General features: G+C 41.2%; 1 protein-coding gene across 1 annotated transcript in view; it reads right to left on the bottom strand.

Moving 5' to 3' along the window:
• IGF2R (insulin like growth factor 2 receptor) overlaps positions 1 to 20,856 on the bottom strand; it is a 217,169-nt gene that overhangs the window by 86,137 nt on the left and 110,176 nt on the right. Inside the window, exons 15-20 of the mRNA XM_089673497.1 lie at positions 19,867 to 20,014; positions 19,595 to 19,772; positions 17,827 to 17,942; positions 12,517 to 12,679; positions 9,888 to 10,067; positions 2,450 to 2,548 (exon numbers count right to left, since the gene is read on the bottom strand). Of these exons, the coding sequence (XP_089529623.1) occupies positions 2,450 to 2,548; positions 9,888 to 10,067; positions 12,517 to 12,679; positions 17,827 to 17,942; positions 19,595 to 19,772; positions 19,867 to 20,014 (884 nt within the window). The remainder of the gene's footprint in view (positions 1 to 2,449; positions 2,549 to 9,887; positions 10,068 to 12,516; positions 12,680 to 17,826; positions 17,943 to 19,594; positions 19,773 to 19,866; positions 20,015 to 20,856) is intronic.

The following is a 20,856-nucleotide window of genomic DNA, read 5'->3' on the forward strand; positions in this document are numbered from 1 at the left end:
TAGCTGCGCTTTGCCATAGACTTATATCCTGCAGGTGTGGTGCACTTTCTGAAAGCGCACAAAACTCTTGCATTCGGGATTTTTTGTGCGCTTCCAGAAAGTATTCCAAACCCATAGGGTATAATAGCAGTCTATGGCTAAGGGCAGCAAACCCACAAGAAAGCTGCAGGTACACTGCACTGCACCCATGGTGTGGATAAACTGCAGCACACCAATGTGAAAGCAGCCCAATACTATTATGCTCAGTGTACTGCTTTACACTGAACTGAAGATCTCTTTCCTGCTGCTGGCACCTCTGGAGACCGCTAGCAGGGATAAGAGGTGGAATACAGTTGGTATCACTCTGCATGGGACAAGAGCAGCTCTACAGAGCAGGCATTGGCTTATGCGGTTCTTTTTTTTTTTTCTCCCTACGAATGCTCAAACTTTACAAGTAGTCCCTCTGCATTGCACTGTTTGATGCTCTGGAATGGCGGGTAGGCAAGCACAGATCGTGGCTAGTCGCTTAGCCTAGCCATGATCTATTGGTTGCTGACCCCCAATTTAGATGTTCATTAGCAAACTTCAGACGGGCCTGTCCATGTGCCTTCTTGAGGAGGGGGACCTTGTGGGTGCTGCAGGATTTCAATCCATAGCAGCTTATTGTGTTACCAAAGGTTTGTTTGGTGACTATGGTCCCAACTGGCTTGAGATCATTCACAAGCTCCTCCCGTGTAGTTCTAGGCTGATCCCTCACTTTTCTCATGATCATCCTTATCCCATGAGGCGAAATCTTGAATGGTGCTCCAGACCAAGGGTGATTGATGGTTATTTTGTATTTCTTCCATTTGCCAATAATTGTTCCAACAGTTGTCTCCTCACCAATCTTCCTGCTGAAAGTCTTTTAGCCAATTCCAGTCTTGTGCAGGTCTACAGTCTTGTCCCTGATGTCCTTTGCCAGCTCTTTGGTCTTGCCCATGATGGTGAGGTTTGAATGGAAGAGATTCTGTGGACAAATGTCTTTTAGACACACGAGTTGTCCTTAGGAGTACCTTCTTAAATTGACAGGACTAATCTGTGTACCACATGAGAACATAGCCAGTCTGTGGGAGCCAGAACTATTGTTAGTTGGTAGGGGATCAAATACTTGTTTTACTCACTGAACTGCAACTCAATTTATACAGTTTTTATCATGTTTTTTTCTGAATTTTTGGTTAATATTCTGTTTCTATCATTTAAACTACACCTACGATAAAAATTATACACCGTTAATTTTTTGGAAGTGGGCAAACTTACAAAATCTGCAGGGGATCAAATAATTATTAACCCCATAGTATATAAACATAATAAAATGACCCATCACATTCCTTCTGTGCACAAAACCATACATACAAATTAGTTGAAAAAGTAGCATAAATTTCTCTCCCAACAAATCCACACACTATGCTATGTTTATCCAATACGTTCTATGCAAGTTCTTAATAGGAGAAGTACAGCTTGGCTATACTTCTGTGGATCATCGGAGTGCAGACTTATTTATAAACTTCTTCAAGCTGTGTTACTCCTATCTCTATGCACAGAGAAAGAAGAACGGTGTAGAAATAAATATATTGTGTTAGAAAAAAAAAAGTAAAAACATTTGATTAAAAACAGTTGTTTAGAATAACTAAAATTTTAGTTATTCCACATTTTTATCCATTTAATAGCTTAAACTACATGATTAAAACAGTTTACCAAACAAAAGCCTTTTATTGGTCCATGACCACTGGCTTAAACTCTGCTTGTAGAGGAGTTCAGCGTTTTGCATGTAGAACTAATGCCATCATATGTGTACATGCACATTAGGTTGTTTAGTGGCAAAACAAAACCAAAAAAAAAAAACTTCTATTTTGTGTTTTGGAGAGTGTCTGGAGGGGAAAAAAAAAAAAAACCCAACAACAACGCTAAATGAGCCTAAATACTAGTACAATAAAAAAGCTCAAAATTAGTGTTTTTTTTTCAGCCAAAAGCAGAAGCCAGTGTGCATGGATCCTTTGTCTGTTGCACAATGTAAACATTTTGATATCTTGCAGGTTGAATATTCAAAATAAATGTGTTTTCATTTCCATCTACAGTATTCTTTTTAAAAGATATTAAACTACCTAAACTACATGGGATGCATTAAATATTCTCTCTTAAAATATAGCTAAAGGCAATGGATTTTTTTTTTGTTTTGGACGCAGTAGAGAGGGAATAGAACACCTGTAAAGTTTTTATTGCTGCCTGTGCCCCCACTAGGGAGAAACACCCTCTCTTTGTCATGTTTATCGTTATCACCATAATGGAACACAGATGGCAAAAAAATTTAAATTTAAAAAAAAAAAAGCGTTGCCTTTTACTTACAATATCTATATTTCTTATATTTACATATTCTACTAAAATATTATCAAAATTAAAAACATGTTCTCAAAGAATGCTTTCCCTAACTTACTTTTCCGTGTGTTTCTTTGACAACAGGACAAGCAGCTTCTGTGTACCATAGAAATGTAGCTACACAATCTAGATTTGTGACAAAAATTGGACTTTTAGACTACAAAAGAAAAAAAAAAAAAAAAGAGAGAGAGAAAGACAAATTTTCAGTTATTTTATAAAGATTTGCATACAACTATACAGCAGAGTGCTAAAGATCCCATGAAACCCTTCACAAATAAATTAAAGAACAGCTGAACTCACACCTTTTTATCTCTTTACAGTTTTGGTATTCATGGAAAACTGTGTTGCTCTTTAATTTTCTCCTCTACCATCCCCAACTCCTTTTTTTCCTATCCAGTTTTAAAGTGGTTCTAAACTCACAATGGTTTTTTACCTTAACACATTCTCTGCATTAAAGGTAAAAAAAAAAAAACTCTCCACTACCTAATCTATCTACCTGCATCCATAAACACTTACCTGCTGAGTGAATGATCAAGTACTGTCAGGGCTGCAGCCCCGATCTCCTTTCACTCTCTGCTATCACAGGAGTAACTTAGGGCAGTGGAGTCATAGGCACCTGCTGCTGTCAGTCAAACCCCTGTGAGCAGGGGCATGACTTGCAGACGCTGTGTGTTTCTTTGGCTACATGCAGCCCAGCTAGGAAGTGTGCTTGCATGGGGGCTCCCCCCCCATCACCCGGCTTATTCAGGGGGCACCCGCAGAAGAGAAGAAGCACACAGCCTCAGCGGGGACTAAAAAAGGGGAGGCAATAGCTGCTCAGTGCCATATCATATAGCACAGAGCAGGTAAGTATAAAATCTTTTTTATTTTAATAAATAATAAAAAAAAAAATTAATATCACTTTAAAGCAGAAAACCACCAAAGGCAAGGCAAATACAAAAGACTGTTAGGATGAGGTGGGGGTATAAAAATACAGACTGCTGCATAATGGAGATTAACTAACTCCTTGACCCCCGGGCCAATTCTGACGTTGCTCACATTCATGTAATAATCTGCATTTTTTTTGTTAGAAAATTATCTGGAACACCCAAACATTTTTTAAACAGAGGCCCTAAAGAATAAAATGGTCATTGGTGCAATTTTGTATGTCGTACTAGATATGCACTGTGGTCTATCAAAACCAAATTTTCAGAAAACATTTTTTTTTGGGAATATATAAAATGTTACACCAAGTAAATAAATACCCAACATGTCATGCTTTAAAATAGTGTACGCCTGTGGAACGGTGTCAAACTATGATACCTAAAAATCCCCATCGGTGACCCTTTGAAAGCCCTTACAGGTTACTAGTTTAGAGTTACACAGGAGGTCTGGTGCTAGAATTACTGCTTTCGCTCTGTTGTTCCTGGTGATAGCGTGTGGGACTTACATGTGCGCTCACCTTTGTACACGAGAATGGAGGAACGGTAATCAACTTTATTGCTATCACTAGGGATGAACAACATCCCTGGTGATAGCATGGGCCGTGACAGGTTCTCTTTATGGAGAGATCTGGGGTCTTTTAGACTGAGAACCCCATTCTGCTCCCTGTAAAAAGAATTGCCGACTGCAGAAAAGTAGCCTCAACCATGATTCCAGTATAACCACCTCAATATGAGCCTATATATACACAGTATGTGTAACTCAGTATTGAGGTGGTTAAAATACTGTTTCACTCTAAAGATGACGCGCCTGTCCTTATACTGCAAAATTCTAGCATGGCAAGGCTGAGCAGACATGTATTGCAGAGATTGCAGACAATAGGAGGGGCAGCTGGGCTCTGAACATTACAGAGTGCACTGGTTTTAACTATGGTGCCAATTGACCTGCACATATCTATTCAGACTTGTTACACAGATGCTGTTAACAGGAAAGAGGAATTTTGACTTGTAAATTCCACATCTTGGAAGCTAGACATAGGAAAGAAAGACTTAGGCAGAGTGTTCATAGACTCTGGGTTATAGGTTTGTACCTTCCGATGACTGGACACTTGCAAAACTTGAGAGGACATACCCCCTGGGTGCCTACTCTATAATCCTGCCCCTCTCAATGATTCCTCAGTTTTGTAGAAAGAAATGCAAAGTAACCAAGGAATATAGGGGGGGTGGCCGGTGTCCTGTACTTTAATCCTAAAAATGGAATTTACAAGTTAAGTCTAAATTCCTCTTATCTTAATCAGATAGTTCAGGACACAGGTAAGGAATGCACAGACCCTGGGGTGAGCTTAAACAATGAATGCGAAGGGTGGGCAACAAAAAGGCACACAGGACAGTGCCAACAAGCACAACAACAACTATGGTCAACAGACCCAACTTCAGAGCGCCACTTGCAAAAGCTTGTGGCCAAAAGCTGCATCCGCAAAAGACTGAACATCCACCTGGTAGATCATTGAAAAAGTATGAATGGAGGACCAGGTGGCAGCGTTACGAAGCTGCGCTACAGGGGCCTGGGCTGCCAGAATGCCGACGAAACTTGCACTGAACTGGTGAAATGGGTACCTAAAAGTCCAGAATGTGGTTTGTCCTTGAAAGTGTAAAGTTCTACCAATCAAATTTCTTATTAAATTCTTTATTCAAAGAAAGGCAAAGGTTGACAAATACAGTCATGTATCATGACACCTCAGGGGCAGCGGAGTAATATATTCAACAGATAAACACAAGCTGATCAGATTTCTTATCCATTGAGTAATGGTGGACTTGGAAGCAGGACCCTTTTTGAATATTCCAGGAGCAGAGGATAGGCCGAAAAGGCAGTGTGACAAACTGGAAACGACTGACTGCCACTGCAAAGTACAGAGTACTGATGAGGGGAAGGGGAATATACAGATAGGCAATTTGGATAACTACAGAGACCAGGTATTCCTAGGTCTCAAAGAGGCAATAACTAATTTTGTGGATTCCGTGCCTATTTTTGTAATTGGAAGGTATTTGTTAGGGTATTTTATGTCCAGAATAGGAGGAATACCCCTGATGGGCTTTGGTAACGCGAACAGGTTCGAATAGAAACATTGGAACCGGTCTAATGGGAATACTGGTCCAAGTACTCCCTGGGACAAGAGATGGTTCAGAGCATTCTGCTAATCTAACTGTTCTTGGGCAGTATTTGGTTGATCTGATAGAAGAAAGGGGGTAGAGTTTTGAACTCTATTTAGTACTCTTTGAAACTACCAAACGAATTTGCATGTTTGGAACGTCTGTGACCCAGAGAGGGCAAGCTGAACAGAAGACATGTTCCCCGACTCTTAGAAGTGAGGGTGCCCCTTCATTGGGATCAGGGCTTTGGGGAAGACTTGGAAAGCTTTGTGGCCCAAGTCTTGCGCTGAAAAGAAGGGCTGAAGTTAGGTTTTGAAGTTGAAGCCTGGGAACAGTAGTTAGGTGCTCTGTGTTTTGAGGAGGTATAGGCTCCTGGGAAGGGGAGGTTCGAGAATCTTCTGCTGTGGAAGCAAAAAACTTCAATCCTGTGACCTCTCTGATGAACTGGTCAAGTGCCTCCCCAAAAATGTGTAAGGAACTTTCTGGAAACCAGCTTCAGCTGCTCAGGGTTTTAGCCACCAAATTCTGCAAATGTGAACAGAAATTAGAGCCATTCTGGAAATTTCTGTCATTACATGTTCTAGGACATTCACACAAAAAAGCAAAGCAGAAGGTAACTCCTGTAATTGCTCTGTTAATCCTGTAATCCAGAACTGTGCTTTATGTTGTTCATTGCCCTAGTCCAGTTTGCTGCATTTTGACATACTGAAATTGCAGCTAGAGCTGGTGGCAGGGCTGGGCTTGCAAGAGTAAAGAGAACTTTTAGGAGCACCTCAAACTATTTAGGAGAATCTTTGAATGGTACAGCAAGATTTTTAAGACTGAGATGGTAGGATCAACAACAGTAAAAGGTAAAAAGTTTTGGAGGAGTGAAAATATTTTCTAGAATGATCCAATCATCACAGATTGCACATTCTATTTGTTCATGAACAGGGAAGGTCCATATGGATTTTGCAGGTCCCTTTGTACCCAAGAGGGGGATGACGGGATGGCGGAGAATCAAGTTCTACCAAGCCAAAAGTTTTGCACACAGCAGCAGTGAGCTTATCAACATTAGAAAGTACAGTCAGGTCCATAAATATTGGGACATCGACACAATTCTAACATTTTTGGCTCTATACACCACCACAATGGATTTGAAATGAAACAAACCATATGTGCTTTAACTGCATACTGTCAGCTTTAATTTGAGGGTATTTACATCCAAATCAGGTGAACGGTGTAGGAATTACAACAGTTTGCATATGTGCTTCCCGCTTGGTACGGGACCAAAAGTAATGGGACAGAATAATAATCATAAATCAAACTTTCACTTTTTAATACTTGGTTGCAAATCCTTTGCAGTCAATTACAGCCTGAAGTCTGGAACGCATAGACATCACCAGACGCTGGGTTTCATCCCTGGTGATGCTCTGCCAGGCCTCTACTGCAACTGTCTTCAGTTCCTGCTTGTTCTTGGGGCATTTTCCCTTCAGTTTTGTCTTCAGCAAGTGAAATACATGCTCAATCGGATTCAGGTCAGGTGATTGACTTGGCCATTGCATAACATTCCACTTCTTTCCCTTAAAAAACTCTTTGGTTGCTTTTGCAGTATGCTTTGGGTCATTGTCCATCTGCACTGTGAAGCGGCATCCAATGAGTTCTGAAGCATTTGGCTGAATATGAGCAGATAATATTGTCCGAAACACTTCAGAATTCATCCTGCTGCTTTTGTCAGCAGTCACATCATCAATAAATACAAGAGAACCAGTTCCACTGGCAGCCATACATGCCCACGCCATGACACTACCACCACCATGCTTCACTGATGAGGTGGTATGCTTAGGATCATGAGCAGTTCCTTTCCTTCTCCATACTCTTCTCTTCCCATCACTCTGGTTCAAGTTGATCTTGGTCTCATCTGTCCATAGGATGTTGTTCCAGAACTGTGAAGGCTTTTTTAGATGTCATTTGGCAAACTCTAATCTGGCCTTCCTGTTTTTGAGGCTCACCAATGGTTTACATCTTGTGGTGAACCCTGTATTCACTCTGGTGAAGTCTTCTCTTGATTGTTGACTTTGACACACATACACCTACCTCCTGGAGAGTGTTCTTGATCTGGCCAACTGTTGTGAAGGGTGTTTTCTTCACCAGGGAAAGAATTCTTCGGTCATCCACCACAGTTGTTTTCTGTGGTCTTCCGGGTCTTTTGGTGTTGCTGAGCTCACTGGTGTATTCCTTCTTTTTAGGAATGTTCCAAACAGTTGTTTTGGCCACACCTAATGTTTTTGCTATCTCTCTGATGGGTTTGTTTTGTTTTTTCAGCCTAATGATGGCTTGCTTCACTGATAGTGAGAGCTCTTTGGATCTCATCTTGAGAGTTGACAGCAACAGATTCCAAATGCAAATAGCACACTTGAAATGAACTCTGGACCTTTTATCTGCTCATTGTAATTGGGATAATGAGGGAATAACACACACCTGGCCATAGAACAGCTGAGAAGCCAATTGTCCCATTACTTTTGGTCCCTTACCAAGTGGGAGGCACATATGCAAACTGTTGTAATTCCTACACCGTTCACCTGCTCTGGATGTAAATACCCTCAAATTAAAGCTGACAGTCTGCAGTTAAAGCACATCTTGTTTGTTTCATTTCAAATCCATTGTGGTGGTGTATAGAGCCAAAAATGTTAGAATTGTGTCGATGTCCCAATATTTATGGACCTGACTGTATGTTGCATGAAGCTCCCACTATAGGATTAAAATAGTGTAGAGGAGAAAATCTTCCGCCCCCTCCTCTAACCTGCTTCTATATCCTCCACATTTCTATCTGTGGCAGCCTCGTTTAGGGCAGACATATCTGGATTTGACTTGCGTAAAGATGGAGAAACAGGAGAAGCAGTAACTAAGATGGCCGTATTAAAGCCCTTAGTTGTCTGAAGAATTGTGACAAAGATTCTGCTTTTGCCTGGTAGGCCATTTATTGCATGCCTGAAATAGAAATAGGGTCAGATGCACAGAATAGTGCTAAAATCGGATCCTGCTTTGCGATTGTCCACTTGAGTTTAGCCATGGCTTCTTTTCCCCCCCGTTCCTACCATAGCTACAAATGGTGGTATTCCACTGTGGGGCACTTACAGAGTAGGGTACAGAATACAGGGTAATCATTTCCAGAAGGAATACACAGCAACCAAGTGTAACCCATCCTGTAGCAAAGTTCCTTGTGGCAAAAGGGCAGAAGGGAGCATCTGAGTACTTTAATAGGTGCTTTAGGCAAAAATGGTGTTAAAGAGTGCGACTGGAGGTGTGATGTTATGTAACACCTGGTCATTCACCAAAGCTCCGGTTTGTACAGTAAAGGTCATACAGGGCAACTCTTGTCTTACCTGTCCACAACGCTGTATATGTAGTCCAAGCTTTGCCTGTATGGTGGACAAAACTCCCAAAGGGGTCTTCATGGTCTGGGTTACCCAATGTGAGACCCTGGCTCTGGACCTGTACAGCACCCTGCAGCAGATGACATGCATTGCATGAAGTGCCAAGGTAAGCGTCTGTACAGTCTCCAGTGCTCAAAGCAACATTACAGGCTATCCTCACAGCTTGGGGTTTGCGTATGGCTTCCAAGAATGCCAATGTTGCACTGCCTCATTTGTGGTATTAGAAGGCTGTGAACTAGTTAAGCTAAGAGTAATTTTTTGCAAGGGAGAACAGGTCCATCACCTTAGGAGACTAACAAAAAAAATAAGGGCTCACAGAGTGGGGTAGGGTTATAAGGGATGCGCCCAGGAGGCATGTTCTCGAAAGCTTTGCCAGTGCCCAATCACCTGAAGCTACCAGTCTATAGCCCAGGGTCTATGAATACTTTCCTGCGTCCTGTATTGTATGATTAAGATATGGAAATAAAAGTAGGAAAGATAAGATTTTTTAGCTCAAAGTCTATCTCACATCATATTTTTTTCTGTGACTTCAACTACACTTTAGGTGTACTTGCACAATATTTTCAGATTGACTCGAGATAAAAACAATACCACCCAGAAATAGCAGACACACTCTTTCGCGCCAATGCAAACTCCCTTAGCTACATAATGCAGTATGTAGTACAATATTGTAAATGTAAATATTTAAAACCTCCACTACCAACTCACTAAACCTTCATTTGGCGCTTTGTCAGATGGCACCATTTTATTTTCCTCAGTCATGACAAACTGGAATTGTATGAATCCTTCCCACGGGAAGAAAGAACAGCAATTCATACATGAGCCAGATTGTCCTGAAAAATAAGGGAGACTTTAAAAATGTCACAAATGCATTAATAACATGTCTTACAAAAACAAAAAACAGCAAAATAAACAAAAAAAAAAAAAAGAAGATACACACAAGAATCACATATAAACGTCCAATCTGATTCCAAACTGCATGAACATGTCTGCATAAACAAACACTTACAGTAGCTCCTTTCTTGCAAACAAGGTGTATTACTGAAGAATAGGTTGTCGAGTTTCCCTCCATATTGATACATGCAGATCCATTTGTATATTCCAGGATTAATTTGCCACTGCTTTCTATAACAGGCTTCTTGCTTGCCACCCCCAGATTGCTGGTCTCCACACTTTCAACCATCTTATCCTGAAAACATGAGCATTTAAACAAATGTATGTGTAAGAGTGGCTGAAATAAATAGCTCTAGCTAAATGTATATCTATATTTCCTATAACAGCATATTATCTAGTAAGCCCAGTAAAAGGCCCCCATCACAGAATATGTGTCTGTATTCCCTGTATTCTCTCCATTACATCTTTTGACTGGCAGATCAGCTCATTTGGAAATCCAGTCTCATCTTCGGAGCAGAGGATGAATTTATGTGAAAAAAACGTTTGCGCTAGATGCATGCAACTTATACAAAATTAAATAAATATAATACAATATGCCCAAATAAAGACTGCTGCCACCATAAGTTAAATAAATCATATAAAACAACAAATGAACCCTAAGTGATTCAGTGTTGCTGCTAATAAACAAAGTAATAAGTGACTAATTAATGAAAGTCCATAAATTCATTCCAACGTGATAATCTTCTATTGTTTTCCAAAACAGGAATCACCGTGTGTTCAAGAAAAAGCATTCCCCTTTCAGGGGTACACTCACCAAATTTCCATGCCTCCCACTCTCATAGTTGGCATATACCGCTTTGAAAAACTCCAAATAAAAAGGAAGTATGCCAATATCAGTATATCCACAATCCTCCTTGCTCCTCTCAAATTAAATCAGTACTTTTATAATAGAGATGAAGTGAATGTTCTGCTTCACACTGCAGGCTTCATTACCAATAAAGAACTAAAGACCCTCCACTGTGGGTGCTGACAGGGCCACTCAAAGCTCAAATTGTGGACGATTTAGCAAGAATTGGCCAAAATGCAAGCCTTGTATGGCCACTTTTAGTTCTTTATTGGTAATGAAGCCTGCAGTTTGAAGTAGAACATCCACTTCATCTCTATTATAAAAGTACTGATTTAATTTGAGAGAGGAGCAAGGAGGATTGTGGCTATACTGATATTGGCATACTTCCTTTGTATTTGGAGTTTTTCAAAGCTATATATCCCGACCATGAGAGTGGGAAGCATGGAAATTTGCCGAGTGTACACCCGAAAGGGGAACGCTTTTTCTTGAACATCTGGCGATTTTTGGTTTTGGGAAACAAATAGAAGAGGATGAATTTACCTGGTTCAAATCTAACCAGCAATCATCATGAGTCCAGCAGTTTAATGCATAAACCAAAATCAAAAATAGTATGCATGCAGAGCACATACCAGAAAAACAATCAGAAAACTTGAATGCTAGCCTGCAATGAACTGAGAAGCAATTCAGCAATCTTGTAATAGCTAAAGCCAACTACCATAGTAAGGTCCATTAAACGGACTCCAGGGCACAGACTTAATATAACGATAAGCAAATCAGTTTAGAATATTACACTAATGTCCAGTAAAAAAACATCAAAAGTTTTGTGGTACCATGCAATTTTGTAGCAAAAGAAACATTGGGTCTGATGCAAATTTTGAACCACCTTCCACTCCTGCTGCCCCATCATTATGTTCCCCTAACTGGGCACTTCCGAAGGAAGCTCTGCCCTTTAAAAGTACCCATTGCCACTTAAACAGCCCTGTATTAAACAAACATTCTATAAAACAGAGCAAACTGAGCAGAGATGACAAATTTCTTTTTAACCACTTGCCTACAGGGCACTTATATCCCCTTCCTGCCCAGGCCAATTTTCAGCTTTCAGCGCTGTCACACTTTGAATGACAATTGCGCGGTCATGCAACACTGTACCCATATGAAATTTTTATCACTTTTTTCACACAAATAGAGCTTTCGTTTGGTGGTATTTAATCTCCGCTGGGTGTTTTATTTTTTATTATAACAAAAGACAAAAAAATTGGGGAAAAAAAAAGTTTTTCTCTGTATCTATTTTGAAAAAAAAGGTAATTTTTCTCCTTCATTGATGTGCGTTGATGAGGCTGCACTGATAGGCAGCACTGATGAGGTGGCACTGCTGATGGGCACAAGTGAGTGGCACTGCAGGGCAGGTGGGTGGCACTGATGAGTGGCACTGATCATCAGTGCCCTGATAATCAATACCGACCCCTTCGGTGACAAATGCCGGTTGTAGGCAGTACTTTCCTCACGCTGTGACAGCGTGACGAAAGTGCAGACGATAACCGTCAACTGTATTTACCCGGTGATCGCTGTGTCATTGGACACAGCTGATCACGTGGTAAAAGGCCACTGTGATTGGCCGTTTACCGTACCCAGTGTCTGCTGGACACAGCGATCACCGGCAGCAGCGAGTGCGCGCCACTGGCGAGTGATCTTTCCCCCCTCGAGCCAACAAATACCTCCAGACTGGGTTTAGTGCAGGGGGAGCTTCCATTTCATTCTGCTACATGAGCAGATTCAGTCTCCCTGCTGCTTTCATTAGCCTATATGGTGCCAGTTTTTAATTCATTGTGGACAAAGATGCACATAAATATCAAAGTGCAGTTTCAAATTTTGACCTTCTGAGAGCATTTATACTTACAGAGACTTTAGTATATTCCATTTGGCACACTGAGGTAAAGGGATCACACCCTATAACAGGTATCAAAGACCGACATACATTAATATAATATTTTCTTCGTTTCTCATGGCCTTCATCCATGGAATACCAGTTTGTAGTGTGCAGCCCTTGTACCTTAGATAAGCTACAAGAAAACAGAAGGATAACAAATAGTAAATTACAGTTAATGGAATTTAAATTTACCCATCTCCTAAAGGATAAGCAATGCAATAACATAAAACAATTGTAGAATTTGTATGTAAATATTAAAAATTACTTTTTTTAGTCTAGATATGATATGCTGCTAGTATACTGGTCATGTACAATAAAGTGGTGTAAATTAGCATCCATTGGGAATAATAGCAGCGGAGACATTAAACCATGGCCGATTCCAATAATTCCTGACTTTGTAAAACGGTTTACCATGTCTAATATGACAGAGATCAGTCCAAAGTCCAGGCATGAACTGATGCACCTGAATCTCAATTATGCAAGCAAAGAGGGGCAAAGGGAGTGCTCACAGACCTCTCCAGGCAACAGGTTATAAGAGGATATAAATGAGAAGCTGTACAAGGTTTACAAACGTCTGATTGCCCTTTCCCCTACATGACTGGCAGCCAGTGCTGGCAGCATTGAAGTACCAATATTGTCACAACTCATGTCATGCATACAGGATAGGCACCTTAAAGCAGAGATGCAGTGCAAATGTAAAAAAATAAAAGTCAGCAGCTACAAAAACTATAGCTGCTGAATTTTAAAAAATATCCACTCACCTGCCCCTTGATCCTACAATGTGTCCCCCCCCCCCCCCCCCCTACCCACAGCCAGTTTCATCGGCCGCCCTGTATTCCCGGTGGTGGCATCTTCTGTGTGGGCACCCGGCTGTGGCAGCTTGTGGCTTTATAGCTGGGTGCCCACTACACAACTAGAACTGCACTTTCTGCATGGGTCTGTAGTCTTCTGGGACCTGTCACATGTCCCCAAAGACTGCGGGGAGGGAGGGGTGAGGACAACCTTTGCTTCCGATCGCCTAAGTGGTCGCAGCGGAAGTGGGAACGGGTACCTGTCAATTTTGGGTATGCGTTACACTCCCTTCCCCCAAAGGTGCCAATCCTTAACGTGGAGCAGGGGACCAGTTCTTAAGGCGGAACTTTAAAGCAGAACTTCACCCTCTCAGTCAACACTATTTTTAATCCTTACGCAGCTAGCATTAGTAAAGTATATCATATTTACTTGTTTTAAACTTTTTTTTTTTACGTTTCTTCAGTTACTTCCTGGTTTTCATGCCTAGGCAAATGACATCACACATCCCAGGAGTCTTCACGAGGGGAGGAGGAGTTTTCTTAGCAAAGAACACCCTCCTGCCTACATGCTTGAGCTAAGGGCAGATGGATTCCAAGAAGTAAATGCTACATGAATCATCTCCTCTTACTCAAGATTGCCATGACAGAAATGCTGGGTGGGGGGGGGGGTAGTTAAAGTACTTTTAAGTACTCAAAAGGCACATTGTTGTATTACAATAGAACTATGGCTTCTCATTAAAAAATATGTGCGGGAAACATCTGTACTTACGGTTTTCCCTTCGTCTCCCTGCAAAGTATCACAAATACCTGCTGAGCCTGCCAGTGCAGTCCACCTAATGCAGCTTCCTGTAATGGGGTAACAGCAATGCTGCATTACTCTCAAATTTACAGCAGAGCTGCCACTCACATAGGCTGTGCCTGCTTACATTACAGTGGGATGAGAAAATGTTTTAGGGGGACATGGCTAGCAGCATTGTGACTGCTGATTCACATGCCTGTAGCTTGTCAATCAGTACCTACCCATTGCTTTCTGGATTGACAGCACAGCCTCTGGCTGAAACCCACCAACAGCAAGCTACAATGTCTGGGAAGGGGAGTGTAAGGGGTCAAATGGAAGATTCAGCTCAGTCAGGGAAGGTAAAGGAAGTTTTTTGATTACTTTTTAAGGATTGTGCAACACATGGGGGTTAATTTACTAAAGGCAAATATACTGTGCACTTTGAAAATTGCAGTAGCTCCAGAGCTTAGTAAATGAGCAGAAGCTCTGACTTCCCTCATCCAATCATGTGCGAGCAAAAACGCAGTTTTTTTTTTTATTTTCCTTGCACGTGATTGGGTATTCTTTGGAAAGTGAAGCTTTACCTCATTTACTAAGCTCTGAAGCAACTGCACTTTGCAAAGTGCACGCTATATATGCTTTTAGTAAATCAACCCCATAGTAATAGGATTTGGGACATGTCTAAATTGCAAAATTGAGCCTTTAGATGTACTTTAAAAAGGAATAAGACAGCTGCAACACACCTCTATCAGCTGGTTAAGTTGAGTATGCTCGTGGCACAGCGCCAAAGTACAGTACTTAAACATTTCCAAAGGCGATGCTTTAAAAGCCTTTACAGGTCACCAGTTTAGTGTTACACAGGAGGAATCATGATAGAACTATGGCTCTCACTCTGCTGTTCGCGACAATACCTCACATGTGTGATACGATTGTCGTTTTCGTATGAGAATGGGACTGACAGGCATTTGCCATTGTGCACGAGCACAGTGGGAGAGGAGCGCTTTATAAAAAAATATACTTATTTAATTTTTCCATAGTCTCTCTTTTTTTTGCTATCACAAGGAATGTACACATCCCTTGTGATAACAATAACCAGTGACCCCAGATTGGTTCAATCAGATGCTTTCACATGCTAAAAATAGCCTGTAAACAAATACCCAAAACAGGAAGTGACAAAATCCTCGCAGCTTCTGGTTTCTGATTACTTTTAAACCATACAGAATCGCCAGGCGTAAAGAATAATGCCTTGGTCATTGCTGCAGTGATGACCGAGATATCACCCTTCCCATTCAAGGACGTTCGGGTGCATCCTATGGACGGAAAGTGGTCAGCTCTCCCCTACTCTACCCAAAAAAAAAAAATCAGCTTTGGTTTTCAGATATACTTTAAGCCCCTGGCCTGAAGTCCTGGCCTGGGAAGCAGCACATGTGAACAGGTAAGGGGTATGGCATGGGAAGGGGAAGTAGGGTTTACACTTTCACTGCCCTGGCCAGCAAAGGGGGGGGGGTTAACTTTCACTACCACTAACCAACATGCAGGGCAGTTTGTTGGGCGTTATTACTGCGTCCACTGGTACCAACGCTGGGGGTTGTTTTTGCACTGGCACCAACACTGGGGGTTGTTTTTGCACTGGCACCAACACTGGGGGTTGTTTTTGCACTGACACCAATGCTGGGGGTTATTTTTGCACTGACAGAGATCAAGACTGGGGTTATTTGTACTTCAACTAATTCAATCTGCATTGCAATATGCTGCAAAAAATGCAGTAGGTCCAACATTTTGGGACAGTGAGGTGGAAAAATGTGCTGCTATCGTGCAGCCCTCTGGAATTGTTGGGGGCCGTAGTTGAGGCCCCCTCTAATTTTTAAGGTGACCACTGCTTATCGCCTTCATGCCCCTTCTGACAGCCCTTTACGTGGGCTTTAATGCGAAGAGGCAGAGGTGCTTTCTGATCACATGACCACTGTGATTAACGCTAAGATCAGGAGCTGGAGGCATAAGAATCGGTGATCAAGAGCTGTTGGAGACAGCTCAGTCAGTGGGCTGGTAATGTGTAGCGAACTCATTCTCAGCACACAACCTCAAACTGTGGGCACATATGTGCAGCAGCTGGGCCCACTTTTCTTGCCACCACATGAGCTACATAGTCAGGAAGCATATAACAGTACAAAAATGTATACAATATCTACAGCTGTTCTCGCCCTCTATTCCTTCCCATCTGCTAGGGTCTGGACCTCAGGGATGATATCATCGCCCTTTAATATCACTAATAGCATGCGGCAGGGCTGCCCCCTCTCTCCGCACATATTTGCCCTCGCAATAGAACCACTTGCAGAAGCCATAAAGGATACATCTATTAATTTCTGGCCTTAGAGTCGGCAGTGTCACACACCATTAATTTCTCATGCCGCACATATTATACTATTTCCTACTCTACCTATCACATTTTTATCGAGCCAACTGGCCATCCTCCAGCGTACTATCAACGTCTTTATATGGGATGGCAAACATCCTAGGGTGAGACACTCCAATCTTTGTACCCCAACAGCAAAAGTAGGAATGGGAGCACCATAAGTAAAGACCTACTACAAAGCAATTTAACTGTTCAAAGCCAAACATTGGTAGCTGCAAACTCGTCAAACACCATGGGCGCAGATTGAAGAGGCGGCATTGAGGAACCCAATAAAGCAAATTCTGGCCACGAAGTGGCTACAATACCATCTGTCTCATTCCTTTTTAAGCACAGTTAACACCCCCATGAAAGTCTGGAGGTCTCTCAACAGACCATGGGCCTTTCAAAACAAGCCTTGGCACATTTCCCCTCCAAATGGAAATCATTTGCAAAGATTTAGCTCTTCCTAACTGGAAGAAAGCTGGAACTCGCAACCTTGGAGACCTCTTTAGAAATGACGACCTACACACCTTTCAAGACTTGCACACCAAATAGAATATTAGAAACCGGGACTTCTATAAATATCTTTGGGTGCGACATAGCCTACAAAACAATCAATGGTCGAACTCCAATTTGTTGCTTGATATTGTACGCTCTTATGAACACACATCAGCAAGTAAAGGAATTTCACACTTCTATAAGCTCCTGAGCCTTCAAACACCACTAAAGAAATTACAATCAATGGAAAAATGGGACCGCACTCTAAATTTCACAGCGGATTTGACAACCTGGTATTCAGCAGCCTGCAGTCCACTGAAATTCTCTAAATGCCTCACTCATTGGGAATCAGCTCAAAGCCTTATTTATCATTGGTATCACACACCAGTCAGGCTATTTCAGCTTTTTCCCACCCATTCCCCCATCTGTTGGAGAAAATGTGGTAGTATCGGCTCATCTATCCATATCTGGTGGACTTGCCCAGATTTATCAATTGTACACCTCTTGGTACAAAATCTCACTGGTATGTCCCATGAGATGTTTCCCTTGATACTTTACAGAACCATATGCTCCACTGAATTGCCTCCATATTCTCTTCTTAATCATTCTCTCTACCTTCCGTTTGATACCCAAATCAGGTTGCACGACCAGTACGGTTTTGTAACCTGTAAAATCTATAACATTTATATATTGTAAACCCAACAATAAGTTCTGCCTTTTTTTCTTTTTCTGTATTTCTCATGCTAACCATTAATAAACTTCACGTAATAAAAAAAAAAAAAAAAAAAAAAAACACAACACAAATATAATTTTACCATTACCTGGATAAATCATATTGTTCATTTGTTTGGTCATCCACCACGATACATTCCACGGGCTGTGCTGGACAGGCGTATTTAGTGTACCACTTGAAGTTATACGTGTAATTGTCTTCTTTCTAATATTCCAGGGAAAGCAAAACACTAAACTAATTTTTCATATATGATTTGTTACATTTCAATGCACAAATATTTTATACAGTTATACAGAGTTAAAACCCTTTTTTTCGAATATCTGAATATTATGCAGGTATAAGAATAATGTACTCCTGCTATGTATTTTAATTGCACCTTGGAAAAACACCTTATTCTCGGTTTTATAATTCATCTCTTCTACAAAGAGTTCATATTTAAAGTAGGAGGAGGAGACCACGCTCTAGGCTCTAATAATTTGTACAGCGCTGTCAGTCTAACACTGTGAATATACTTACAGGATGAGAAAGTGCAAGGGTTTACCTCATCAGGTACAGCTGCTCTTTCACTGTTCCTTCAACAAGAAGGGTGCAGGCCACTTACCAAGCTGTGCTGCCTAACTGCACTGGGGGACAGGGATCTGGCTGTAATGCCTGGATCATGACTAGCTGAGCAGATTTATAAATATTCTGGTAGATAGGTTACAAATCTATGTATTTCAAATGTGCATTTGCCTGTAATCTGCATTAAGCAACCCTATTTAAAAGAAGTTCAGCCCCCCTCCTTTCCCCACAACCTTCTGGGACACTTCACAGGTCCAAGAAGACTGCAGCCCATTCACAAAGCACAGCATACAGTGGGAAACAGGCTTAAGAAGCGGCTTGGGTGAGGACACCGCTGGATGCCTGGACAAGCAAGTGCCTTAATATTTAAAGTCAGCAGCTACTTTTTTTTTTTTTTACATGACCTTTAACAAAGTAATTGAAATTTATAAAGATGGAAAAGAATATAAAAAGATATCCAAAGCCTTGAATATGCCAGCCGGTACTGTGCAACCACTTAAGAAGTAAAAAATGTGTGGATCTCTTGATACCAAGCCAAGGTCAGGTAGACCAAGAAAGATTGCAGCCACAACTGCAAGAATTTATCGCGATACAAAGAAAAAACAACAGGTAACGCCAGCAGAAATACCAAGCTGGTCTGGAAAATGACAGTATCTTTTTTTTTTTTTGATTTTCCAAGGAGCACAATACGGCACTATTTGAAAAAAAATGAGATGCACGGTCGAGTTGTCAGAAAAAAAAAAGCCTTCACTGCACCAATGCCAGAAAGAAGCCCGGAGAGGTGTGTCAGGGTTTTGTCAGGCATATTGTAACCGGGCTTTTTTGTGGCATTGGCACGCAGTAAAGGCTTTTTTCTGGCAACTCGACAATGCAGCTAATTTTTGTTCAAATATTGAATTATTGTGATCCTTGGAAGGAAAAAAAAAAAAGATACTGTCTTTTTCCAGGGTTTTCACAGTTCAGGGTATGTTAACTTTTGATCAGGACTTTTTGGGCAATTTCTGTTATCATGATTTAAAAAGGAGCCAAACAACCATGTGATAATAAATGGCTTCATATGATCACTATCTTTAAATAGAAAACCGTTTTTTGGCACAGCCAGTCATTTTCAATATCAATGCCAAAATTTCACTACTTCTGCCAGGGTATGCAAATTTTTGAGCACAACTGTAGGTTAAAACAGAGGGGCGTTTACGGGCAGATAAAAAAAAAAAAAAAAAATCAAATGCATGTAAAGCATGCATTTAGGAGCTCAAGTGTGCACGAGGCCTTAAAATGTCTGGTATTCCTGATACCTGATATTCTGGCTGACCAATATCTGCATCTCGGTCACACAAGAAAGTAAAAAGCGATGAGCGAGGGGTTTTCTTATCATCATTGTAGGGTGTTCCTCCTGTATAGCTTAGCTGGATCATTCCATCATAGTATAAAAGTTTGGAACTTCCTACACCAATATTCCAATGACCACTCTTCCTAAAACCAAAAAACAAAAAACATATTTATACATTACTGGCAACCAATACTATGTTTACACAGTAAAAAATGTGAAAATTTTAAAACGGCTTACGATTTTGTCACTTGACAAGCCCCTGAGCCGGCGTCACAGGATTCTTGTGTTACATTGCTGCATACATTTATATAGAAGTCATATTGGTCAGTGCCAATACTGTAACTTTCACTTTTCTTGGTTAGTGGGGACAAATCAAAGTAAAAACCTAAAAAAAAATATAATAGAACATAGTGAATAGGAAAAAAAAAGTAAACTAGTCTCTGTATACAGATATTTCCACATGTATAACATATGCATAGTGCTGCCATATACATACTGTACAGCCGTGGCCAAAAAATGTGATAATGAAACAAATATTAATTTTCACAGTCAGCTGCTTCGGTGTTTTTAGATCTTTTTGTCAGATGTTTCTATGGTATAATGCAGTATGATTACAAGCATTTCATAAGTGTCAAAGGCTTTTATTGAAAATGACATTAAGTTTAGTAAATATTTGCAGTGTTGATCCTTCTTTTTCTAGACCTCTGCAATTCGCCCTTGCATGCTTTCAATCAACTTCTGAGCCACCTCCTGACTGATGGCAGCCCATTCTTGCATAATCAATGCTTGCAGTTTGTCAGGATTTGTGGGGGGTTTTTTGTTCTCCCGCCTCTTGGAGGATTGACCACAAGTTCTCATTGGGATTAAGGTCTGGGGAGTTTCCTGGCCACGGACCCAACATTTTGATGTTTTGTTCCCCAAGCCACTTAGTTCTTACTTTTGCCTTATGGCAAGGTGCTCCATCATACTGGAAAAGGCATTGTTCGTCACCAAACTGTTCTTGGATGCTTGGGAGAAGTTGCTCTCGGAGGATGGTTTTGTACTATTCTTTATTCATGGCTGTGTTCTTAGGCAAAATTGTGAGTGAGCCCACTCCCTTGGCTGAGAATCAACCACGCACATGAGTGGTCTCCGGATGCTTTACGCTTGGAATGGCACAGGACTGATGGTAGCGCTCACCTTTTCTTCTCTGGACAAGGGTATTTTCTGGATGTCCCAAACAATCAG

The sequence above is a fragment of the Staurois parvus genome, unplaced genomic scaffold (assembly GCF_062004578.1).
Source record: "Staurois parvus isolate SC_StPar_1 unplaced genomic scaffold, SC_StPar_1.0 ptg000139l, whole genome shotgun sequence".
Taxonomy (NCBI): domain Eukaryota; kingdom Metazoa; phylum Chordata; class Amphibia; order Anura; family Ranidae; genus Staurois; species Staurois parvus.